General features: G+C 38.0%; 1 protein-coding gene across 2 annotated transcripts in view; it reads left to right on the forward strand.

Moving 5' to 3' along the window:
* stxbp5l (syntaxin binding protein 5L) overlaps positions 1 to 27,596 on the forward strand; it is a 150,455-nt gene that overhangs the window by 101,640 nt on the left and 21,219 nt on the right. Inside the window, exons 9-20 of one of the 2 annotated variants that reach the window (XM_062431651.1) lie at positions 1,950 to 2,025; positions 2,499 to 2,653; positions 3,943 to 4,015; positions 4,925 to 5,072; positions 5,591 to 5,658; positions 6,693 to 6,733; positions 7,973 to 8,187; positions 8,568 to 8,740; positions 9,714 to 9,839; positions 12,831 to 12,985; positions 15,932 to 16,000; positions 17,098 to 17,163. In XM_062431651.1, the coding sequence (XP_062287635.1) occupies positions 1,950 to 2,025; positions 2,499 to 2,653; positions 3,943 to 4,015; positions 4,925 to 5,072; positions 5,591 to 5,658; positions 6,693 to 6,733; positions 7,973 to 8,187; positions 8,568 to 8,740; positions 9,714 to 9,839; positions 12,831 to 12,985; positions 15,932 to 16,000; positions 17,098 to 17,163 (1,365 nt within the window). The remainder of the gene's footprint in view (positions 1 to 1,949; positions 2,026 to 2,498; positions 2,654 to 3,942; positions 4,016 to 4,924; positions 5,073 to 5,590; positions 5,659 to 6,692; positions 6,734 to 7,972; positions 8,188 to 8,567; positions 8,741 to 9,713; positions 9,840 to 12,830; positions 12,986 to 15,931; positions 16,001 to 17,097; positions 17,164 to 27,596) is intronic. The other variant, XM_062431652.1, reaches the window with a different exon arrangement.

Consider the following 27,596-nt stretch of genomic DNA (forward strand, 5'->3'; position numbering starts at 1 on the left):
TCTAAAGAAGAGAGATAGCTCATCAGACAGAAACATGCAGATCAGACAGAAAAAAAGTAAAGAGTTACAAAAGTAACATGAGGTGAGATTAACAATAAATACTGAGTTTGTCATCAAATTGAAATCCACTATTTTCTATTGAAACTTTAAGAAGATGATTTGTGTTACATTTGACTAATTTTGTACATCTGGCCTCATTTATAGATTACATGAGAAATAACAGACTGTGCATACACTGACTGGCATGTAACAATAATGCTTGGACTACTTTGAGGTTAAATTTTCCTCTATCAGCAGGGTTTGCCATTTACTCTTTTTCTGCTATTTTCCCTTTCTCCTCTCTGTCCTCACCTGATTTGACATTTCAGTGTGTGTTGTAATCCTGTAGCTTTGAGCCTGATCAGTGATGATAAGGTGTTGTTATCCAGAGCTCTGGCTGCACAACAACATAAAAACAGCTTAAGCCACCTGAAATCACTTGTACAAAAAAGTGGCGAACTGTATAAATACTGTGTATGTAGGAAAGGTTATTTTGCCCAGATTTTTTTTCATATTGACACAGTTACCAACCATACCAAACATATTTGCAAACTTTTCATCACTCAGCTCAAAACATCTATGTCTGAAAAATGTCCACTGTCAATGTATTTAATTTGTTTCCTTTCATTTCTGGCACCTGAATCTTGATTACTGTGTCTACAAAGTGGGCTTAAGTCACAACACTGAGGCAAACTTAACAAAAAATATGATCTTTCCCGTACCATAACCTAACCATATGTAGTGTTGCCGACACCTTACAACATGTGCGATGCAGAACGTCCTCCGCTGTGCACTCTCACCATCCACCTTTCTGTGCAGCAATTATTTTCCCTTCTAAACTTGCTTGGCAAAGTCTCATGCTGCCATGCACATGCCTTCAAGTTTTTCTTTTTCTTTGCATTCATCACAGAGACAAAATATAATGGAAAAAGTAATGCATTAACAAATAGTTTTCATCCCCATGTGTTAAGACATAAAGAATAGGTTGAAACTGTTGCTGCACAGCTAATAGATGCAGCACAGATGCATCATGTACTCGTAGTTGGCTTAGTGAACACACACTTTTTATTTGATCATTTGTCATTAGTGGATCTAGCAGAAGGGCTGTAATTGAAATTACTGTATTCCATCTTGTGAAAACAGGAACACTTTCACAGTTTAGAAATTATATTTCTTTCATGTTTTCATCATTTGTTCAGAAATCGCCGGGCTTTTGTTCAGAGTGTTATGCCCATGAGGCAAACCCAAGGTCCCACTGCCTTCCAGTTGAGAGACTTCTTCCGTATATCAAAGGCAACATCATTTCATTATGTAGAGCAGGAGAAAAATAACTTTCTTTCATGCACTAACTCTAATAATGGTCTGCCCTTCCCTGAAAGGAAGAAATGGGAGCACAGTACGCAGTAATCACAAAGTGGTAACAAAAGCACATTGTTTGCCAAGTAGACTTCATGTAGCTGTGTCATGGTCAGTTTTATAAAGGCGCATATTAGTCACCATTATGGCTTGCAGTACGCTGTGATCACAGCTGTAGAAGAATGTGAACTTGGAGTCATGCATTGGTTCAGTGAACACAGTATGGAGATTGTTATCCTGAATAAAATGAATAGCTTGACATGGGAAAGGGAGATTAACAATATATACAATGACAGTTGTATACAAATACAGTTTCTGCTTTGTTGGTTCATATTATGTAATGTTGTTGGCTTTGCTCCTCAAGTCCACTCTCCATAATTCATGTAATTCAAGTTGCAGCAATTGTTCTTTGCATTTTCTCCCCTTATGAATATGTGTACTTATGATTTAGTAAACTGAATAGTAGTGAGTAATGAAGACCTCACAATGTTTAAAATAAACTGTGATATTTTCTTAAAATATTGTCCATCATTTTGCCCTTTCTTTTTATTCAGGAAAGATACAGAAGGATGGGAGGAAGGAGTCATGTAAACCGATCCTCAAAGTGGAGTACAAGACCTCAAGGAACAGGTGATGCATTTCAAACAAATATTAAGATCCAGATTTCCTGATTTCACGTCTTAAGTTTCCTGATTATACTGAATTATAATTTTTAATGCAATCATGGCAAGTCTCAGAAAACAAACTTTACTCTGTTTTAATATTGTATAAAAATGTAGTGCCAATAAAAGGTTGCTTATGACAACTTGATCACTTGTTCATTATCAAAAACCAAGTAAATTAAATGAAGGAATCACCAAACATATATTTCATTTAATATAATGTTCAGTTAATCTTTGATATGTTTAATGTATGCATATAAGCTGTACTTTCTGGAGAACAAGCACCAACAACAATTGTAATAATAACTAAATGTGTGCATTGTATTTGGTTCATTAATTGCTTCTTTCACTTATTTCATTATTTGGTTGGTTAATTAACTACTGCCATTGACACTGACACAGAAAAAACACTTTCTAAATCCTGTTCTTCCTCCACAACAGCGAGCCTTTTATCATCTTCTCTGGGGGTCTTTCTTATGACAAGGCAGGACGGCGGCCAACATTAACCATTATGCACGGCAAGGCCATCACTGTGCTGGAGATGGACTATCCGATCGTAGAGTTCATGGCCCTCTGTGAGACTCCTTACAACAACGGTGAGTGCATTCAAACAAATAATGGCAAACATTTTAGGTGTGTTCAAAATTCACCTCAGTGTGATTTTATTTGGTTTGAAAGGGTGGACTATACACACACTGTACACTACTACAGCACTATTTGTGTAGTTGTGTTATCTACCCATGCAGAGAAAAAAGGATTTATTTGTTTGGTTTTGAAGAGACCCGGCACTTAGTGTTTTGTCACCAAACAAATACACTAGAAGTAAAATAAACTCAGTTTGTGGTGCTTACATTGTAAAAAACCAACTTAATAGCCAAAAGGAGAGAAAATAAACAATTACACAAACAACATTCATTTATCTAATAAGAGGGAAGATAGGGTTTGACCCAGAGAAAGTCTTAATGGTGGAGGAAACACTGGTCTCAGGGAGTCAAATTGATTTTTAACCAACAATGCTGCTGGCAAGAAACTGCATTACCTTTCTGTACAATAATGAATAGCAGGAAAGAGATTAAAGCAAATATCTGCACTCAGACACACTGTTCTATATAATCCATCGTCTATATTGTTTAATGCATTGCCTTAGTCTTGTTTCTTTGTTGCCTTCTGTGGTTTGATAAAAAGAGAAAGAGATGAGCAAAAAAGTAACAATGATCTCATAATTTTTTTAACACGCATTCAAGTAGCACAAATAACATTTTTATAAGGGTAGTTTAGGGTAGCCCTCGTTTGTCTGTCTGTGTTTTTATATTCCCTATGTGTAAGTTTAAGGTTACATCCAGGTCATAAACACAACACTGTTTTCTTTAAAGTTAACTCAGGTAAAAGTTTGAGATTCCAGCATATTTTATGACAGGTTCTTTTTTAAGGATATGCTTTGAATCCTTAAAGACTCTTCTGTCCCTCTGGTAGATGAAAAATGTCACACACTGCATAAAAAAAAGATTTTCAAAAGTTTTTTGGTGTGTTGCAGGTAGGATATTTTTGACTCCTGCAGGTCTGAGAATTCTGGAAATGTCTTAACAACAGCAACGTGTGCAATTAAATGATCAACTGGATTATATAAACCTGGCTTGGATATTTCTTTGATCTGTCGCTTATATCTGTGACTTGAATGTAATCAAACATACAAAACTGTCAAATGAAAAATGATTATCACCGTAGTTTGGGTTACGTTTTTCAGCGGATGCCATATGGAGTTCTGTAGATGAATAACATATGACTAGTTTAAAACACTTTAAAAAGTCTGTTTAAGTGTGGGTTAGTTGTTGATGTAAGTTTGGATTATGCATTATCCTCTTCAGTTTGCCTGTGTATCTTACAGAGGTCCAGGAGCCATATGCAGTGGTGGTGCTTTTGGAGAAGGACTTAATTGTGGTGGATCTGACACAGAGCAAGTATGTGTTTCACAGATATGAACACACCTTCCAGCTGCTCAGTTGCATGTGACAGATGTCAGATCATCACATGTCACCTTTTGAAATGAGAAGATAACACCAGGTGTCACCTCAGGGGAAAACACCACACATACTATTTATCCATTAGCCAAACCCTGTCAGTCAGCGGCAAATGAAAAGGGTTAAAGGGTAACTAAACACTAAATCTTTTTCTTTTATGCTGTACACATAATCACATAGGCCACACCTCCTACAGTCGTTGCTCTCAAGTCCTCCAGCACGTGTTTGAATGTTACCCATTAAAGAAATAATCAGTGTCACACAAATCTGCACTTCAGGGACAATGAGAAGTCAGATGTTTGCCTTTGAATAAAGATTTAGTATTACTTTCAGGGTGGAAATGCTGCAACTCCAATTAAATTAACCTGTTGTCACTATTTGACAGGATGAAGGTGAAAAGTAGTGATGTGGTACAGTTTAACTAGGGCTGTGATGTATGGTTTCTTTTTACCGCTGTGAAAAAGCAAAATATTCGCAATGTTGGGCGTCTCAACCCCGCGGTAGGCATTGCATGACTGTGGTATTGCGGTAATGCGGTTATCGTCACAGCCCTAGTTTTGACAGATTAACACCTAAGGCCAGGGAATACATTTAAATAACATCAAAACACTTTGTATAAATTAGGTTACTCAGTTAATTAGGTTGGCTAATTAAAGCTATTATAAAAAATGTGTCCTGATATAGGAACATAAGAGGGCCATTTATACTTAATGCAGTTTTAACATGTCCAGAAGATATGTAAACAGACACTGATTTATTTCCTTGGTGGTAGTTCATGATAACTTCACCTCCTCTTTCTTCCCAGTTTGACATATATAACATAGCACATCATAATTTTGCATTTTACAGCTTTCCTGTCTTTGAGAATCCTTACCCCATGGACATCCACGAGTCTCCAGTTACCTGCACAGCCTATTTTGCAGAATGTCCTCCCGACATTATCCCCATCCTGTACTCCATAGGAGCTAAACACAAGAAGACCGGATACAGCCAAAAGGTAGGAGAATAGGATGAGGAAGGAAAACACTTTTGTAATGTATTTGTCTTCTTTTTTTTCTTGTTTCGAGTACACCTTAAGATATTTGAGTAAGGGACTTCTTTATACACAGTTGACAGATTTAGTTTTAGTATAAAAATGACAATATAATGGTAAGGCTTTGCAATTATTTATTTTTATAAGAGAACATATTTGTTGTCTCTCAATACTTCAAACTGTAATGTGAATGAATTTTACATATTCAACCTTATAAAATGATGGCTGCTATTACCTTGAAGCAAATAAAGGATTAAAATTAACATATGAATAATTGTAATCAGTACAGTTTTGTGTTTGAGGATCAAAGCTTGTGTTTTTATTTTATTTTGGAAAGTAAAGAACAAATGCAAAATTATTTTTTATGTCGGTGGAATAAAATGAGATCTTATCAGTGTGGACCATTGCAAGAAAAGCAAACAATGATGTCATCAGATTTTCAAAACATTCAAATAAACACTGTGTGTGTGTAACCATGTCAGGAGTGGCCAGTTAGTGGAGGGACATGGACGTTAGGCTCCCATACCTACCCAGAGATCATCATCACAGGGTAAGAAATACTGATTATTATATTTTGAATGTGCACAGAACCCATTACCGTTAGCGATCACAACACGTCTCCATGTGATTCTATTAAAAATATTAAAGACAATTTATGCAGTCCAGTTTATTCTTTGTACATGGTTGCAGGGTTGTAATTGCACACATAATATGCAAATACATGCCTACATTTAATCAGGGTTGTCAGATCTTGTTATAGCCAGACTAACAAGGAAGTACTGTTTTGGTCTGGCCTGGTCTCTTATTTCTTTACAACCATTTAACCCCAGCTGTTGGGGAAAATGTGCAGTATCATCCATAATAATAACAAAGAGTATCTTCATGCGTGACCAGGACCAGGTGATATTGATTTACATATTGTGTTTATTGTGCGTTATAAGTTTGATCAGGCTCCGTGCCAACCGCAGCACAGGCAGCACAGCACAGCACAGCCTGGGGCCATTCTGCACTGTAAGGGGTTGACAGAGATGTTAACCTGTTCTGAGGCAAGCACACAAGGTGGTGTCTGCTTCAAGGCAACACTCACTGATATCAGCAGCAGTCCAGCAGTATAAATGAGATATTTTCCACTGTGGTACACAGTTTTTTATTGAATAACCGGAAAATGCTTGAATTCTTGGCTCATTTTTGTGTCTCAGTAAATTCAACTTAGTTTTCTGCTTACCACAAACTGCAACTGGAATGGCCCTCTAAAAGACATTTGTTATCAATAATCATCACTGCCATACATCTCGAATGGCTACACTTTTGCTATTTATTTTTGCTATTTATTTCAGTTGGAAATGTATTGTGTGCAAGTAACAAAGTTAAGGGTGTCCCGGTTACCAAATGAGTGTATGTTATTGGGTATAATAAACCCTTTTCTCTGTTTCCCTGTGTTTCCTGTCTCCCTCTATACTGTTTGCTGTCTAATAACAAAAATGTCCTACATGCTCCCTTCATTTCTGGATGCATTTTTAGTGTAATAAAGTATGCTAATTCTGCCTAATATACAAAAAAAATGTGTTCTTTGTTTGTGTTTAGACATGCTGATGGATCAATTAAGTTTTGGGATGCATCTGCCAGTAAGTCCACCTTGAGCTTTTCACTTGTTCTCACTATCTATAAAGATTAGATCAGGAAGTGGTACATTTATTTACATAGCATGCTTGAATTAACAATAATTTTCAGTCAGTTAATTAACAAATTAGGCACTTAGTCAAATGTGACATTCACAGATGGGTACACACTAAAAAGAAAAATCTAACCATGTGTTGTGGATGTCTGAAAACTTCAACCTCAACTTTATTTATATAGCACTTTACACCCAGTTGATCCAAAGTGCTCTCCACAGTAGCCTACACACAGAGGAAAAACAAACACAGTAGAGGAGAAGATGATAAAATATAAACAATGATGTTAATAATAAAAGTAATAATAGCTAGATATGTGGTCACACAAAGCACATAGGGACAACAACACAAACCTATAGAGACGTCAGGGGAAATACCTGAGCTGGTTTTGTTAGGCACAGTTACAAACTAAATAGTAGAAGTATGGTTTTGGATGATTTGGATTGGAGGAGGAAGAGAATTCCACAGTTTTGGGTGCAGAAATAGAGAAAAACCTTTTGAAATAAAATGTACTTTTAGTGGAGTACCTCCTAGTGAATGTATTTAGCTCAGTCAACTTCTTATACCAACCTCCAGCAATACATGTATGCTTTTTAGCTAGCATGCTGCCTTTATGTGGTAATGATACTCAGACCTTGTAGTTATAAAGTAATATGCAGGTTTTCAAATACTGCCTGCAAAGGTTTTGGTGCAGTGGTGTGCAAATCAGAGGGCTGAGGTTATAATTACTTTCCTCTCAGACAGTCACATTACTAATACCTTTTAATCATGTGCCAAACACTGGTGCACGATATAAACGGTTCCCCAAAGAAGACTCACGCTTCAAAGTATTATCCGGATAGTGCAGAACAGAAGACATGGACACCACCTCAAAACAGGAGCAAATCAAAGAGCAGATGTGGTCGGTTTTAAAGGATAAAGCTGCTGTTAATTTATTTTTTTTACCATTATCAAAGAATCCATTAAAGACCCGGACCAACTAAGAATTATCCTAACAACAAGTTTTATCTGTGTAGTCACAGCCTGCATAACATGGCTATAAAATGACAATCATAATACAGTACATCATTGCACTGGATCATGTATTCCGTCATTGAATTGGTGCGCCCACTCCCTCAATATATTCATGTTGCCACTTAAAGTGTGTTTTGCATTTACACTATTTTCACCAAAACCATTTTTTCTAACCAGTCACACTACAGATGTTGTACAAGTTGAAGACCTCCAAGGTGTTTGAAAAGCCAAAGGTGGGTGAGGGCCGGGCTGCCGAATTGGTGGAGGAGGACCCCTTTGCTGTTCAGATGGTCAGCTGGTGCCCCAAGAGTCGCATCTTTTGTGTAGTCGGCATCTCATCCCACATCATCTTGTATCGCTTCAGCAAATACGACGCTAACACACAGATAGTGGTGAGTGAGATGAAAATTAAAGTCCTCCTGGTAATTTGGGGTGTAATTAAAGTATAAGTATACTCCTGCTTTGACATTTTTGAGTATTTTTATTGAAATATGTTATGTATTTAGCCTTGTTTGGTTATTTTCGAGGAAGATGTGTTTATTGCTACTAATACTTTGTGCTAGTTCATTAAAAAATGTCAGGAACCTTCATCAACATAGCTAACACTAATTTAGTGGATATATTTAAGTGTAAGCCCACACTTTAGTGCATGTAGTGACCTTGTTACACATTTGAAAATGACTACTGAATGTAAAACATGCTGTATATGAATCAAGTAATCTAATATGATGGCCAATACCAATATCTATATTTTTGTATCCGTGTCATCTAGTCACTAGAGCTGCGTCTGCAGTGTGAGTCAGAGGATGTCAACTCTCCATCAGAGAATGAAAACACTCCCTGCTTCTCAGAGCCTGGCTCTCACTCACCCCAGCCCCACCAGCAGCCAGCAAGCCCTGGCAGCGGGACACTAGAGGGTATCAAAGACAGCATCCCCTATCTCAAGTAAGACTACTTCACACAGATCATAGGTTCACTGTGACAAATATTTATATTAACAAATCATTCAGAGTGCTGTTTTGGGTCAGGATTTATTAGATTAGAATATGACAGTTATGCATAGTTATTAGCACACGGTTGAACCAAGATCAAGACACTCTAGTCTATTGTCATTTATAACCTACACTCCTGAACATTTACTGTAACAGGCAACCTTGGAACATTATGATTTAATAGTCATTTATTTATTTATTTTCTTTGCTTCAGGAAGGGCGTAGTTATCCATAAATTGTGATTCACATGTAGGCATAAGGCTGCTGTAAATCAACAGTACATCAAAATGTAAGGGTTGCACACTGACTCCAAGCTGTAAAGTTATTTATGTACGTAGATAGCCATCAGTTTTTTTTTTAACCAAAGCAAGGTCAAAATATTGTGGTTTGGAGTCATTGTTGGTCTTTTCCTTAAATTGTGAGTCTATATATCTGGGAAGCAGGTAATAAGGGGATATAAAAACAGGTTACCCTCTATGCTGCCATCAGGTGTTTGTTGATAACACTGGATTCAAAATGCATGTAAGTGCTGTTATTGGCTTGTTATAGCTCATAAACCTGGCGGGATCCATCATTTTGCATCATAATCTGATGGCGGATACACCACCATGGTTATATTGTCTAATACATTTGACATGTTCACTACCTTATGCTATTTTAGATTGTTTTAGATATATGTGACTGCACATCAATATGTATAGCAGCATGAACACTAGCCGTTTAACCTTTAATTGTTGACAATTTTCCACTAAATTTTCATAATGGGGCCAAACATGTTGATGATAGGCGATGGTGGTAACACAAGTTCAAAGCCTTTACGCCCAAATTACATTAATTTACACATACATATTTAAGTTTCTCACTGTGTACTGTATGTTACAGTATATCTATGGAGTACTTTAACCTCTTCTCCATGTCTGTTTCAGAGTGAAGGACCGGGTGGTTCGTGTGCCCCCTGGCTACCAGGCAGAACTGGTTATCCAGCTGCTGTGGACAGATGGAGACCCTCCACAACAGATCACCAGCTTGGACATCAACTCTGCCTATGGCCTGTAAGTCACCTCCTGTATCAGTTAGTCTTTATTTCTCTCATTCCAGATGCATTACATCTGTTGGTTACCAGAGCCACATTTGGTCATCATGTGTTTGTCTATATTGGGGATGTGGATAAGCTGTAGTACTGATTGATTCTGTATCTTTGGTACAGTAGTCTACACACAAAACTGTAATTCCTGTCATGAAGTGGTCTTCGATGATTGTCATTGTGCAATGGTGTTGTACACTTTTTCAACTTTTTTCGTTTTTATGGTGCTTATAAAACTTGCTTTTATAGCAGAATAATTGGCAGTGAAGCAGCTGGTGAAAACAAAACCAAATTACACCTGAGAGACTGTGGAGGCTTTTTAATTGACAGCAGAAGCACTGTAAATTGCTAGCTGTGTAAGCCAGCGCTGCCAAGTTCTGTCTATAAACTTGTAAAGCTCATAAGCAGGGCAGGTTTATGACCCCAAAAAATCACTACATGCTGTGTGTAGACCTGCATTCAGAATTTGATGTTATTTTCTTATTTCTTATTTATGCTAAATTTAATTTAAAGTCAGACTGAAACAGAAATAAGCATGTCTTTAGCATCTGTACTGTCATGCATTGAAACGGAATATGTGAGCAGTGCACAATTACAGGAGGGATTTAATCAAATTCTTCAGATCCGTCAGGACTGATGGCCTCCACACACCCCTCCCTCACGTTATTAGATCAGGAGGAGGAGGACATGGGAGAAATGAATGAATTAGACATTCTCATTCAAGTTTTAGCTTACTGATATAACACACACTTCCCCTATGATGCTGCTTTGTTAGACACACACACACAAGCAGTTAGGTGCGGTTTTATATGATGGGTGCGGTTAGTCAGTGAGTTATCAAACATTTGAAAACATTACAGGAAAGAAAAGACAGGGATGTGAAAATACTTAAAGAAAAGGATTTTCCTGATATATATTTGGTAACTGAAAGAGTAGCCCAGGGACACAGGATTAGAACTGGGGAAATGTATGTTTTACCTGTTTGTGTTTTTAAAATGGGCTCACATGTCACAATTTGTGTCTGCCTACTGTCTCATTTCTTTGCTTTTCCTTCTTTCTTTTAGCTATCATATTATTATGAAACTTGATGTTGACTTAAGTAATGCTTGACGTTTTAAAACATATATTTCAGTCTTTAAAAATTTGAATAGTAGCTTTGTTGGTAGGAATGAATAGAAGCACAGGTCTTTGTGGGTCAAGGCATAGGCATTATTTGTCTCTCGCCTCTAACACACACACACACACACACACACACACACACACACACACACACATTCTCATTTAGACTCACAGGAAAGGAATAGAAAATCTTTGTTTCTTTTTACCTCACTTAAGTATAAGATTTTCTTAAATGACAATAATGACTCTTGGTCCAAGCAGGATAGTGTATTTGTACATCACTGACTTGTGTAAAATATGTGGCAGTGTACATCATATAATAACAACAACACAGCAATGAACAACAACATCAAAACACATTTCACAAGTACCCAGGGTGTAGAATTTGAATAACTATAAATCACTGCTACATGTTTTTACACATCACAGTCCCAACAAAAGCCACACATTGCCATATCTCTTTTAGTCATCTTCATGGCATTAATGTCTTTATAAAAAAGGATGTGTTCACTGTTGTTTAACCCAAGACTCAAATGTTTTATACCATTTATACCTACATAGCAGTATAGTTTATTATACTATAGTTGCATAGTACAATTTCACTGATAGCTTAACTATGAGGAATGTAATAACTTGGCCCAATGTATGTTGTTAGTTTGTACAACAGTGGTATTGATACTTTTTGCAGTGGGTTGGTTTGTTTTGGACTTTCAGAAAATGTTAAGTTAAATAAATAAATAAATTAAATAAAATAGGAGACTGTTTAAAGCTGTTAATTTGCCCTTTATGACCACTATATCACAGATGACAGGCTATAACAGCCTTTATTTCCCACCACGTTTCTTGGGCTATCGAGCCTCTGGCTTTGATCTATGAATGTTGTTTCCATGTAATGTCTTTTTGCCGTTTGTGTTTGACTGAAGCTGTGTTTAAGTGTCACTTGTAGCTGCTTGCTGAAAGGCTGAATAAGGCTACATCTGAGAGATGTGCAATCATGGTCAAGTCCTGAAATTTATGTTTACATAGAGTACATGACAAGCAGTCCTTTCAAATACTTATTCAAATCGGAGACAACTCTTTGGTTGCTGTCTTGTCTTGAATCATCTTCAATCATTTCACTGTCTCAGACACATGGATGGTGGATATAGGAGAGCAATGATGGACTTGGTAGCAGCAGTTCTGTTTGAGTGATATGTATTTATTCCATTCACTTATTTTATATTTTGCTCCTGACTGCTGGATTAAAAACACACTGATTGAGTTACTTGTTGTCTTATTCCAGTCAGTGCCTGATCAACTGGAACATCCTCCAGAGAAAAATAGAAAAATTACTGCAAACAAGTTTCTCTCGATGACTTAAGCCAGGCGCTCTAGAGCAGAGAGGGGTAGCAGGTCGCAATGGGGGTTATGGTAAATCTGGTATTATTAAAACATTCAAGCCTAAGCCTTATGTTCAAAAACAGCAGCACTAGCAGTGAGAGATAAATACAGGCTTTTTGTTGACAGTAATTACACCAAATTGTCACAGTTAATTTGTTAGTGCTTCATTCAGTACCTTTTGTCATTGAGTATAAGCTGGTTAAATAAATCTGTATAACACTGTAAATGTCTCAGCTTAATAACACCCTTTCTCCTCCATGTAAATGCAAATGTGTGTGTGTGTGTGTGTGTGTGTGTGTGTGTGTGTGTGTGTGTGTGTGTGTGTGTGTGTGTGTGTGTGTGTGTGTGTGTGTGTGTGTGTGTGTGTGTGTGTGTGTGTGTGTGTGTGTGTGTGTGTGTGTGTGTGTGTGTGTGTGTGTGTGCACCTGCCTCCTTTTGTTTTTTGTTTGCATGTATCCAGTTTGGCATTTGGGAACTGTAATGGCCTAGCGGTGGTGGACTACTTGCAGAAAACCATCCTCTTGTGTATGTCGACACTGGATCTATATGGAACCGCTGATCCCTACCAGCGCCTTACCCGCTCCCCCCGCAGGAACAGACAGTCCACCTCAGGTAGCATGCACACACACACACACACTTCTGGGATCCGGCCACACACATCCACACAATAAAGTGTCAATAATGAAGTCATTACATTCAGATTATCTCGCTGTCCCATCTACAGTATTTTCTACTCTCCTGTCCTCTTTCTTTCTATCACTACTCTTTCTTCTTCTACTGTATCTTTTCTTCTTTCTAAGGTTAGACTGATTTATCAGGCAAATTTGATCAATCTGTCATGACTAATCTGAAATCAATAATGCAGGTGCTTTGATTATATTTCCCGTGTAATGATCAATACCATGCCCTTAAGCCCTTAACTTGATCAAAACCAGTTGATCACATTAAGGGCTTTTGACTAGAGTTCACACAAGGATGAAGGGATATGTTATTGATATTATCGTCATCGTTAAATTAAACTCAGTGGTAGAAAGTAATTAAGCTTATTTACTCAAGTATAATTTTGAGGTACTGGTACTCTACTATATGTATCTGATGGCTATATAAACTAGTCATTATAAACCAACCATTTCCACTTTGACTAACAGTACAAGTGTCGCTTAAATATCAACATATCAGTAATACTGATACACAGCAGTGAAAATACATTACATACAAATTAATCAAGCACTGTGTATAAGAACAGTTTTGAGGTATATTTGTACTTGATTGATTGTATTTGATAGTATTTCTATTTCCTGAAGAATTATATTTACACTCAACTGCATTTCAGAGAAAACAATGTGGTTATTACTAATTGCTTTACAGTTTCAATTTGACATAACAAACATATGATGAGCTTAGAAAATGTGATGCAAACCAGTACTTGTAGTAGAGTTTTTATAGTGTGGTATTGCTTCTTTAACAAAAGTAAAGGCTCTAAATACTTCCTTCACTCCTAATATAATAATTAAGATATAACACGCTGAAAGGGCCCATTTTGCATAACAATTACATTTGCTTTTGTATTTTTTCTTCAGCTAAATAGTGAATGAAACATTTTTACTTGTAACAATTTAAATTTAAATTTTCATTGTAGTATTTCTATTATTTCTTAAGTAAAGGGTCTGAAAACACCCAGCAATGTCCAAGTACCTGACTGAAAAAATATTTTGGCCTAAAATCACATAAAGAGTATAATTGAGAGATTTTGGCTATTGGCACAAAACATAATCCAACAACATTAAAATTGAATCTAAAATTAAATCAGAATTCAAAAACATTTATAAGTCCAACCATTTTCTCTTCCCTCTCTGTCCTCTTTTTCTGTCACACAATAACATGCAAAGACAAAAACAACAGTTCATCTCAGTATGCCTGTCACAGATCTGCACTATGACATGAAGTGCATGTTAACAAGCTGTGTGTCATTCCACGTTGGCATTATTATGCATGTTGTCGTTTGATTTCTCTGTCCTTTATGTTTCTAGCCTTGCTTGAGCATAGATCTGCAGTCAAAAGCCACAGAGATCTTGTTGTACATCTTGACCCCCAACCCCCCTTTCTCTGCTACTGATCTTGGCTGATGATGACCTCGTAATACATACTGGAAAGATATTCAGCCCTGTCACTCAGACATTATTGTGCCACAACTTTTTTTCTTTTTTTTAATTTGACCCTAAACTAACCACCACTTCACTTGTTTAATATTTTACATGTCGAAGGTCCTTTAAGCATTTTAAAGCACTGGACTCTTTTTATTACGTAATTCCCACCAGTGTAGCTGAAAATGCTTTACAGGTAATCACAATTTGTGTGAAGGGAAATATCAGTCAGGATGGAAGGATGACCTTAGGTTTTATAGCCAAGTCTTTTCATTGGCTGTTGCATAAGTGCTTTTACTGACTACCTCAGCACTTAATGTTCCCAACTTCCTCTTTTGTGAGAGTCTTTCTGTGTTGGGTCTTAAAAATCAATTAGGAGAAAAAGGATAGCTGTACCCTTTTTCTGTACCCCAGGTGGCAGTGTTATGATCTTGAATGCTTGGATTTAATATAACACTGAAGACAAAAACTTTAACAACATTGTCTAAAGGCCACAGAAAATATATAGATCTTGTTAAACTTTCGTTATGCTGCTGGCCTATTCGCTTTTTGTAATAGTCCAACTTGCTTTTGAAACATAGTTTTCTGTCCTCCCCACAACATTTTTAGCTGTTGTTGCCACACATATGTATATGTGCATACTACATATATATATGTCAAACAAAAGTGATGTATTCATGTCATAAAATAATGCCTAATTATTGATCATTTTAGGTGTGATTCTCTACTTACAGTGTTATCTATCATTAAAAACAGGATGAATATGTGAGGACAGTCAGCCTTTGGCAGATAGCATCTAATTAAAATGCAATGGGTTTTTTTCACATAAATTAATTATGTGATTTTGATGCTGCTTTGTAAGTAATGGTATGTTCCCTACTAAGTCAGTAGTTCATGTCTTGTGCAATTGAGCACATCAACGTTTGTGGGGTTTGCTACGGTTGCGGGTTTATCCTGGCTGTCCTTCCCTAACACTAACTCGTTTGCTGCTTGCTCTCACTTTCTTTTCCACTCTAAGCCTGTGTGTTCTCTCTCTCCCCCTCCCCTCCTTTTTTCTCCCTTACCTCCTTCCCCAACTTGCCTCACTTAATTATATATTCTTCCTTCCTCTTTTAATTTTCTTTTTCTCCTTCCCGCGGTACCTTATTTTCCTCTCTTTTCACCACCCTTTCCTTCTATCCTATGTCACCTCTGTCTCTATACTCCTTACCAACACCTTTCCTTCCTTTCTTGTTGCTTATTCCACATGCCTTTAATTGATGCCACCTTTCCCTCTTTCCCACCTATTCTACCAACAATATTTGCCCTCCATCCTTTCCATCACTCCCTTCCTCCCTCCTGTCCTCCTCCTCCCTCCTCCTCCCATCTATTGGTGACTCTGTGGCTGCTGGTGTGGGCATGCGGGCCTGCCTGACAGAGTTTTGCATGCGTGGCCTGTCTAACTTTTATTCAGATTCAAAGAAAAGGATTCGTACATCCTATCAGAGTAAGTCGGGCCTTCCTAAAGGCTGGGGGACTCTGTGTGTGTTGGGGTGATGAGAGGGGTTGGTGCAGTGTTTTGGTAGAAATTGATTGCCATAGAGATTGGACATGATTGATGTGGAGAGAAAGCAAAGGGGACAAACCAAAGAGATGACTGGAATGAAACTTGTTGTTTCTAGTCTCACAGCAAGATATATCTGTATTTGGCCATATGAAACAGATTCCAGTCATGTCCAACAGTATGTCCTTTGCAGAAAGCGAGCCACTCCTTTTAATCTGTCAAGTAAGGGCAGTTATAAATATTATATGATCCATTTGATGTATATTTGAACTGAAGCATAGTTAGTGGGGTGAATAAAGCCTAGCTCAGTTTGGCTAAAAACTGAAGAGAATGAATTCAATTAATCCAAATTTTTTGAACTGTGACAGCTCAGTGAGGCTATTAATGAAGCCATAATTAACACAGCTAGAACACCCCACATTTGAAGTCAGACTAAAAGGAACAAGAATTTAAATTTGTAGTGGTATTAAAAAAAGGAGTTGGCAGGTAGAAGTAGGTATGACTTGTCTTTATGGCCTGTGCTTGGTGCATGTGATCAGATTTGATCAAATCTTGATCATATTGGTGTTTGTTCTGTTTTGTATTTTGATTGTTTATGCCAATTCATCATGAGATTTGCACTACATACTGTATATGCCCAGTTATGGCTATGTTGACATTTCAATACAATGTAAAGATTGTAACTCTAACTGTAAGATTGTACAATTGAACTGATTGTAGTGCAGGTCACATCAGGAATCAGCCACTCTGCTCCAAGAAATCTTTAGAGGTCAACAAACGCAAATATCAGCAAATACCTTAATTGCCGTAATATGATGTCTATACAGAGAAATGCTGGGGACTGATAATGCAGTTTACCAAAATGGATAACCCAAAGTGTGCTGAATAAACTAAGCTAAGCTTCTTTCTTGGAGCTCTGCGTGGTTGACGCCAACCAATCCGACTTCTGCTAAATTTGTACAACTGACGATGTTAACATAACCTGACAAACTGTGTGTATTCTACTTCATCCTCCTCTCGGCTACCATTGGCTGCGGCAGGCCTTACTGAACTCTCTGACAACCAGCAGTCCATTGACATGGAGAGAAGCAAGTCGCCCACTTCAGGTAACCTGCTCACACACACACAAACACACACATCAGCCACTATCAAGTCCACCTTGTTATTGGCATTATAAAGCTTTGCTGGAATGCTGTTGTCTTTAAACTTGAACTACACCTTTAGTATGCAGCCTGTGGATATCTTACCCATCACCAGAGCACCTTCACTTGATGAGAATAACAGCTGTTCATATTGGCAACTCATGTTCAGTGGTGTAATTGGATAGTATACTTCTAATTGAAAGTATTGTGAAAGAGCTGGAAGTAGATGTTATCCAATTGTTTGGTCTATCTGATATATTTTGCATTTCCACATGGGTTTTCCTCTATTTCTGTGTTGTGTAGTGATGTATGATATCACAAAGGTAAGCAACAGAAAAGGCTACATCTCCAATCCACTTTCCCTTGTCCTTAATGCCTCTTAAGCTTTGTAGTTTTGTTCAACTCTTCCCATAAATGCTGATCATATGTTCTGCCACTGTGGTGAAGGAGCCTGGGTAACACAAAAGTAGCCAGAAGCCTGGTGAGGCAGAAAATGAGAGATAAAGAAAGCAAAATATAGTGATTAGGATGACTAAAGTAATCATATCCAACTGAATGTTTGCCCTAAACAGATGTTGATACAGCTGGCGGCACTGCTGATAACCAACAGCTAACATTTGGAAGTAAAATGCATCATTTTATAAATTCGGGGCTTACATATTTGTAAGAACAGAACAGTTCTCAAAGCTGTTAAATATTTATTTTAGTCATCCATAATATATTAAAAAACCTCCTGTGCACTGCTGTCAATCAAATATTTGCTAGCACTTCAGAGTAAAGCAGAGCCTGACTTGCATTATATGTTTCAGGATGTGTAATACTATGAAATAGACTTGCCTCCATAGAGGGGGATGATGTGATGAAGCATATCATGCAAATGTCTTTTATGTTTGTAGTTTATTCTGTATGTATTGTAACAGTTAGGTTGAACGATAACACATTAGAAATATGATGGTAGATGGGAAAGTAACATGTAAGAGATTTGCTTTAGATGAGAGGACAGTGTCCCATGATGTATCACAGATCACAACACAGTTCAAACCAATTCATTCAACCATTCATGATGAGACAAGTTGAAAGTTGTAACTACTTGCAATGCGCCAGTCTGCAAAAACCTGCCAGTTTACACCAATGTGACTAGATAAGCCGTGCATCGTCTCCATAGCAACGACTCACTGTCTTCTATCTGAAAGCTTTTCAAGGTTTTTTGGTAGCTGGATATAATGTGTAGCGTCTTAAAATATGAATGAAGATAGTGATAGTGAGTTACTTGCTACAGTTGCATTTATAGTATTGATGAAATGGCAAAAAACATGGGGGGAAAATTTTTAAAAACCTAGGCTCTCTTTTCCTCCGTCCAAAACTCCATCCATCCATCCATGGCAACGCCACTTGCCAGCTTCAGTCGAGCTCACACAGGCCACTTCACACCGCTGCGATTTTTTTCCCTGTGGCGTTTTAAAACTGTTTCATGTGATCATGAATCTTTGGTCTGAACTGGGCTTAAGAGATCAATGGGTACTGACTGAGTAAAGGTTGGATGCAAGAGATGAGAGTTTATGTTGCTGATGTTGAGATGTCGAGGTCTGTGTGACTGCAAAGAGAGCAGATGAGATCATGTTGGTGGTTGCAGAGCAGGAAACATAAATGCATAATGGAGATAGTGAGATATGAACAGTAGCTATCAGGCACTTGTATCTATCATGGGAAACACTTATTCTCAGCCAATTCTGAACTTAAAGGTCGAATGGGGAGTGTGTAAGTGTGTTTAAATCTGTGCTTAAGACACTGCCAAAGTGATCTACTGTAACTTCAAGGCTCTGTGTCCTTTATAAGACTTTATCTTCCAAAGAGTTTATTGGAAAGCTAGTTTACTACTAAATGTGATTACATATTTGCATTTAGTTCAGAATATTTTCTACAAATAATAGATAATAGATAAACCAAGTCATAGATAATAGATATACTAAGTGGGTTATTTACAGGGAAACCACATTTACACTATAATTACACTGACATAGATTATAGGTTATAGAATATAAAAGCAGATGTGTATGACAGGAGTCTACTCTTATTTCTGTAATACTGTGTCACTTCTCTTTCTAATGTTTAACTTGATGGCCAATTTGTAATTTTGAGATGGTTTCCAGGGAAAAGAACACACATTTGTACAGTATCTTTCTGAATCTTCAGAAATAGCCCTGACTTTTTTAAGCCTTCCAACAGAAGACGTATAATTAGGATCTTTGAAACTCTTTGCAATTAAGTAATACGAGTTCTGTGAAAATGTGATCCTGAAGGCGGAGATGGAGGATGTTTAAGAACTCAAAATGTGATTTTGTTAGACTAGGCAGAGGTACAGTGAAAGTATTTTTCTTACAAACAAGGATCTCTGTGTAATAAGACATCATTAGCTAATGATGAATTCATACATTTTCATCCTAAGGCGTTACGAATGCTGGAGCATGAAGATGGTGCCATTCTGTGCAAATATTCAATTAGTCTGATGATGTTTTACGGAGAATAAAATCTCTGGGGGTTTCATCAGGAACCAGGGCTTCTCATTTGTTGCCGAAAAAATAATTTGATAGGGTTAATCCACCAAGGATGCTACTATTGCCCACTGCCTAACTGACAACAAACACAAGCTCTACAGCTGTGCTTACAGGTGGTGAGCCCACACTGCTCCATTATGGGCCTCCTGGGTCTGTCAAGTCTTTGAATAACTCTTATTGTGATCCGTCACCTGAGATAGCTGCCATGGGAGATCCTAGTAGGAACTATTTACCTCCACATTGCAGCTCCCAGTGACAGGGACACACAAGTGCTTCCTTCCAAATAACCTGGCAATTCCCGGGGGAGGGTTGTGTGTGCTCACCTTTAGGGCCAGGGAGCTCAGGAACCATATCTGATCAAGATGCCTCCCAGAGATCCTAAAGGTAAAGGATATATGTGCTATATCTTGATACACGGAGTACATTTATAACTATAGTTTATTTCAATACAAAACCTGGTGGTGCAGCAGAAAATCTGTCAAAAGCAGGATGATTTTATAGAGGCTGAATCTTGCTTTTCCATCTATTAGGTGAACTCTCATTCAAACTGACAAATAAAACCTTCTTCATATTCCAACTATGCTCATTTGCAGACATAACAAGTAAGCATCTTGTTGCCCAGTAGCATAGAAAATCCAATGTACTGTATCCGCAGGAGGCTGGAAAGTGTGACTCAATAATGACTCAGTGACTCAGTGATAACTCCATCAGGTCCTGAGATTTTTGGCTTTCAAAACATTCTGTTGCTCCTTGGAGGGCAGTGCAAGTGAGCAGTGGTGTTGATGTCTCCACCGTGAAGGCAACAAGGCTTCATTTTCAAGCCAAATAAAACAAATTAAATGGCAATTTTTTGTAAGTGAATCTCTTTTAGGGACAGTAAAGAGATTACAGGGGTTATATTTCATTTTATAAAAAAACAAGACTCTCCCCCAGATATGGCAATTATATATTATGGTGTGTTGATAACCGTGTGGAAGAACAGACTGAAGTGTGTGTCTGTGTGTGTTCAGATCATTCAACAACTATATTCAATACATTTAAATTCACCCACTACAGAATAAGATAGCAATGTGTGATGCTATTTATGTTACAGGCCAACTTTTTTTATGACACAGGTAACTTTACTGTGGTTCTGTTTTCTGTTATCATGTAGAATAAAATGAAGGTAGAAGCTGCTATCGATGAATGAAGAATCGCACTGAGGAGAAATAATGTTTTTTTCCACTAATGACTACAGAGATCCATGTTTATCTGTTATTGTCAAACTTGTCTCAGTGGCCCTACAATCTGATGTAGATGGTGGCAAATAAATCACTAATACAGAGACATATTTTAGACTTAGCTTAACTATTTGAATTGCAAAATGAAATAAAATATAAATCTACTCTTCCAAAAAAAGTCACACTACCTTCCCTCCAGCAAAAAGGAAAACATAATATAACCCAACCTCTTTCTTTTATAATATTCGTAATGTTCTTCAGACAGTTTTTATTCGTAGTAATTATGGGTTGTAAAATAAATTTATGTGACATGCTGTGTTTCTGCCCAGGCTATTCCAGAGATCCATTCATGTTGGAAGTCCTTGGAAGAGCTCTGAAGTCCTTTAATAGCCTAAATTGAGCAGCTTTTACAACACTATGAATACAAATTCACTGCAAATTAATTTGTTTGATGTTTAAGACTTTTATCCAGCTAATGCACCTCCATGGTTTCCTCTGTCCATATTGTCCAGGATGATACTCATATTGGTCGTCACACCCTTGAACTTCGTCTTTTTAAAAGCCGTCCTTGTCTGTACTTACATTAGTCCTTTGCCAGCCTTGCCTTTCAGCCTCTTAAGGGGAGTATGAGAACAAAATAACAAAACCAGGACAAGATGTTCTTTGCTGTCTTGCCAGAGAGTCTTTCAGCTTTGTGATGTGGACTAGGTCATGGTCATTCTGTCGCGTTACAGGCTTGTCATCTGCTAATTACAGAGATGGAAGAAAGGAAGAATAATGAGACTGAGAGAGATGGATGAAAAGCATTGGGACATTTACAAAACAGCACAGTGTGATCGAATGTCTGATTCGCTTTAACATTTAGCCAGATTGGGGGCAAAAGGCAGAAATTTTTAATTCACCAGAGTACAGTTTCAGACTTATAATGTGAAATCAAGATTGAAAGCTGTGAGATCTAACTTAAAATATCACTTTAACAATTACATTTTTTTAACAGGTTTTGTAGATGTTTTTTTTGTCAGACATTTTACATTTAAGCGAGACAGCTGTGCTCTACATCATAGGCGAAGAGTTGGATGTTTGTTTTCTTTCTGCTGAATATCAACTTCCACCTATCTCTGTGGCCATTAGAGGCTGTCTGATTGTGCCTGGTACACCAGGTGTGCTATGTCTATTCAAGGCCATATACAGACTGTGGACAGCTTATTAAAGAAGCCAGCCATCTTCTGTATTCACCCTGTGTGTCAATAGCTGCAGGTGCTTCTCCCACCTCTCCTTCACACATCTTTCCCTCGCTTTTTCCTGACCTTTTTTTCTTATCTTCCTTTTGTCATTAGGCCCAGTAATTTGCCCTTCTCCTGCTTGAAAACTGTCTCCCTCTATATCTTTCCCTTTTGTCTCTCTGTTTTTATGTCCTGAGATCTATTGTTTTGGTTTGGGGTTATGCATTACATCTCCTCAGGGAGCTTTCTGCCACGTGTGGCTGTACTGTAGGGGGCCAGGCCCAGTCATGAGATGGACTAACAAGCTGAGATGCCAGTGAGCGGTGACTGACCTAGCGAGATATATTTAGCAGTGTGCACATCAGGGTAGAAAAGGGAGGAGGCAATAGCTGAAAGTATACAGTGTGCTGAACGGATGCCACCTGCTCAGCTCCTTGTGGCACAATGTGGTTTAATACAACTTTAATTAAGCCTACCAACAGTTTTTCCACGACCCTCCCATATGATGCTCAGGTATAAATACTACATTATATCAACACTCATAAACCATTGTATGTCATTATATTAATAATGCCAATAGTTAATGTTCAAATCTTATTTTTGCTCCTATCAAGCTGTCTATCAGAGGTCCTACGACTCTTTAAAAATGCTAAAATGTTTTAAAATTATTCAGTTTATTGCAGTTGCATTACATTTTTGCACAAAGCAATTAGAGGAAAATTATAAAATCATACGTGGGATTCAACAAACTCCTTAACTGCCTGAACTTGTCATAAATCGCTTGTTTCAGCGTGATGAATGCCAGCTGTTCATGACCAGGAACACGTCCATGACATGTGATCATTACCTTAATCCACATTCCTATAATTGCCATATAATACTCCATGTTCTGCTCCGTTTGTGGACAAGTTTCATTTACAAACATTTCTCAAATAATAAAAAAAAACAGGGTCCTGCTTTCAGAAATCAGAAGAGAAACACATAACACATTTCAGAGTGTCAGTAGTAGGAGACCCAAAACATTTGAAAATATGAATCCAGCTGATGTGTCAGTAGAACATTTCTGCACTGTGACAGAAATAAAAAGGAAATGGTTTGACATGAAGTTGGATACTGAAAAAAGTCATCCTCCGAAAGCAAAGCGCTCCGTGATGGGAGGCAGTCGTGTGACAGCCGCTGACATATTGGAGGAGAATATTATAGTCTACAGTAAGTGTGAGCTGCAACACAAAATGATGCCGGACAGAGGCCTGCAGAGAGACACTGAGGCAGCTGTCAGAATGAGAAGTCTCCTAGTAACTACAGAAATTGAGAAGTTGCTGCACCAAAATATACCAATAAATGTCTTAAAATCTACAAAAAAACACAAAAAAAACCCTTTCAGTAAATTGGCAGTCATGATGATGAAAATATGGTAAACAGAATAGGTATTAATTTAGCATATTTGTTGTAGTTATGTATTTATACTTTGTTAATGTATCAACTCAAACAAGTATTGGTATTTCAAGTCAAACAGCTTTTTTCTCTGCAGTGAAAAAAGGCAGAGATGATCTATTCACGACACGTAGGACAGGTCTGGACTCTGTGTACAAGAAAGCTGTGAAAAATGAATGCCACAAAATTCTTAAATCACTCATATGTGCGATTTAAGAACAAATCTGTTTATGTATGAGGCTCAATGAGTTGAAACTGCACATCACAACATATTGTGATGTGCAGTTTCAACTCAAATTGTGCTACAATGAATTTTAAACAGTGGTCTGGTATTTTGAAAGTTGCAAACTAAAATAATTTTGTCCAAGTGAATAATAATGTATTTGTTTTGCTGCCAAAACTGCAAATGTAGGAAGACACAGTTCAAGCTTTTTTTATGGTTGCATGAACCCTTTTAAAAGTGTCCCTGTTAAAATTGCATATTTTACCCAGTTCTGCTTCACCAAATTTCACATTTAACCAAAACAGTTGCAATCATTATTCTGCCCTGCCGTGTAATGTTGTCTGTCACAGTCACAGGTCTATTCCTTGTGCAGTTTAAATCTCATTTCTTCAGGTGCAGCATTGATGCTCACAGCTGTTTTCACCTCAGTGACTCTGTGTTTTTGATAGAAAGGGAGGATTGATGGGAACAGGTGGTTGGTGGGAATTGTGCGATCTGTGTGTTCGGATGATGTCACCGTTCTGATCATGTCCCTGTCTCTAATGCCCCTGAGGATTTTCACTGTGTAAACTTAAGCTATGTAGAATACAGAGTTACAACAAGTTTGTTGCGCAATAAATGCATTCAAAAACAGGTGATGTACTGTGCATGTAAATACAGAATTATGTTTAATAATAGTCATAGAATGTGTGAAGTTACATTTTTTCTGAAAACCCTGTTGTTAAAAGACACATTAGCTCTTGGGGCTCCAAGACCAAACATGAAAGAAGTCACAAAAATGCTGGTGTATGTTTTGTCTTATTCTCATCTGATCCATCTGGTTCCATTCACTTGCATTTCTGCGGATGTTTTTTTAATTTATTTTTTAATCATTGTCTCAGGTGCTGGGTAGCATACATGATTACTGGAAAAAGGAATAAATCATGTTGTGACACACTGCTTTGATTTTCTGTTTTGAAAAAAAGTATTTGATGATAAGCTTGAAATGATGGGGTAAGTTATTCTGTGTTTTAAATATATGTACGAGTATATGTACGAATATATGTACGATTTGAACACCGACAAAGAACTTGGATTAAAGCTGGAGGACTGACTGCCTGTATGGAACTGATGGAGACAGTGGAAGTACTTAAAATGAAAATGTTTTTATACCAAGAGATGGTTGACTAATTTGTGTCTGGTGAGTTTAGAGACAATACTAACTGGTAGTTGTGGTGTTGGTAGTGGTAGAAGTAGTGGTGATCAGTAGTAGTGATAGTGGTTGTAGTAGTACTGACGTTTGTGATAGTAATGTTGTGCTCGTTAATTTTTAAGTATCCCATTACCAGTTGAATAGTGTTGCCCTTAACCTTCCTATTAACCCTTTCATAACCTATCAACTGTTTTCCTTCCTGTTACCGGCAAGTCTCTGTTTCTCCCAGTTCACCCATTGTGTTTGTCTCTCCCTTGTTTCCCTGAAAAGTCTGTGTCTGTTCTGTTGGATCTCCTATTCCAGTTCATTACCCAACCTCCCTTCACAATGACCCACGCGTCCTGCCAGAGCCTGTGGCCAGTCTGAGGGCCAGCCACTGCAGTCCAGTCTTTTACTTACTGGACAATGGTAAGATGAGGGATGTCTCGCAGATCTCGGCCCCTTCATAGACATCTGCTTGTGGTTTTGTACTGAATGGCAATAATGCAACGAGGGAGGGAGAGGGGATAGTTGGGATGTTTTTGGACAGGGGTTTGGTTCGATGTTGCACCTTGCATGCTAACTCTGCTTCCACACTGTGAGCAATACTACCAGCAAAACACCAGAAACACATTAATACCTTATACCTTACAGAGGCACTGAAATGTGGAACTTTGGGTAATGTAGTTATCTTTGTTAGTCTTGAAAAAGCTGGCCATGGTGGAATTTCATGGTTATAAGCATCAAGAGCAAAGGTAGACTTTCTCACTTCTTTGGTTCCCCAAAGTTTCATACACAACAGATCTCTCTCTCATGATCAAAGTGTTGCAGTTCATCACACAGACGCAATCAGGCCCTCCCGCACCACAATCGGTCATTATAGAGTGACCGATTAACCAAGTTGCTTGCAGTGTAAACAAGCTGACAGGGACTGTGTTTCTAGTAGTAGGCCATCTGTCGCAGCTTTGTCAATGTGTTCCATGCTTGTCTGTGGATGACTGCTGGTGTTGCATTGTCTCGCTGCTCCAGCTGCAGTTGGGTAGACATTGTGATCTTTATTGCGTATGTGCCAGATCTGGGTTTTGACCTTGGATCCTTCATCATTCAGCAGTGCTGCAAGGCAGGCGGGCTTGGAAAGAGGAAGGGGTTGTATTCCAGCTGGGTACTTCTCCTCACTCACTCATCAGAGCCTCAAGTGCTTCATTTTCTGTGGCGTTAATCATTGTCCCTCCACTGGAACCACACATCTTTGTCACAGAAAGGCAACATGCTACTTTACCAGACTGAGGCGCTCAGAATGTCTCTCATCGTGTCTTTCTGACTGTGTGTGTCAATAAACCCACAATCTCATCTTCTTGTTCTCCAGGCTAACATTCATCACTGTCTCATCTTTAACTAACTGCATGGTGCCCCCCATGTGGCCAGCTGTGTTGCTGATAAATTTGAATTTAGCTTGCTTTGAACGTTTATCAGTGTTGTGGCCTGATCAAGTCTAACATTAACCCCGTTTGTGACCTCAGCACTGCATATGTTAGTAAGATTTGGTCACATAGCGTTCCCTACGCAAACCTTAGGAGAAAAACTAAAACATGAATTTTATCCCCTTCATCCAGCAGCATGTTTGTCTTTTTAGCCGTGGCTCTGTGGATGGCAGTCAGTCATTCAAACATTTTCCTCCACACTAAAATATCTCAACAACCCGTGGATGGATTGCCATGAAATTTTGTACTGACATTCAGGGTACCCAGAAGATTATGCCCACCAATTTAAGTACATTTTTCATTTAGAGTGAAGATTTGATGAGAGGTCCCTAAATTATATAATCCCCTGATTTTACATTTAGGGCCATCGCCATTTGTCCAACGTTTTGGTTTCAGATTTATTTATTTATTTATAAACTATCTCACTGTTATCTTTTGTCTGCCCAGAATGATATTTTCCCATGAGGAAACCAACATGCAACTCTAATAGTTTCACAGACGGTAGGCCGTGCTGATGGCAGGCCATCAGCTAGAGCTGTGGATAAGAAGAGCAGAGAAGAGAACACAGACTGGAAATGTTGGTTTCACCCTGTCACAAACATTTTAATCATTCCAGGCAGATTGTAGACATTTGTGAGATCACAGAAACACCCGTAAAGATGCAACCTGCTGCTGGAAAAAGCCCTGATTATACTTGATAAGAGCACATTCATCTGACCACGACCAAAAGCAAAAGTATTTTTAGCTGTTTTGACTGGTCAAGATCTAAGGTGGATGAAGCCGGCCGTCATATTGTAGAGACACGTATGGCATGATTTAAATATGCAGATAGCAGCACACATCTTCAGACAGTCTCTCCTGTAAGGCCTTAATGGTACCCATAAAAAGTTACTGAATTAGTTGAGTTGAGTAAAGATTTACATATGCATTACATTTACATATAACACGATGTGACCAAATCACAGCCTAGTATATGAGGTGCTGAGGTCACAAATCGGGCTATTCTAACATAAACTGTTGCCATAAAATTGTTTCAATATGGTCATGTAGATACCAACAACATGAAAGAAAGCACATTAATTACAGTACA

Source organism: Scomber scombrus, chromosome 13 (assembly GCF_963691925.1).
Source record: "Scomber scombrus chromosome 13, fScoSco1.1, whole genome shotgun sequence".
In the NCBI taxonomy this organism is placed as follows: Eukaryota; Metazoa; Chordata; class Actinopteri; order Scombriformes; family Scombridae; genus Scomber; species Scomber scombrus.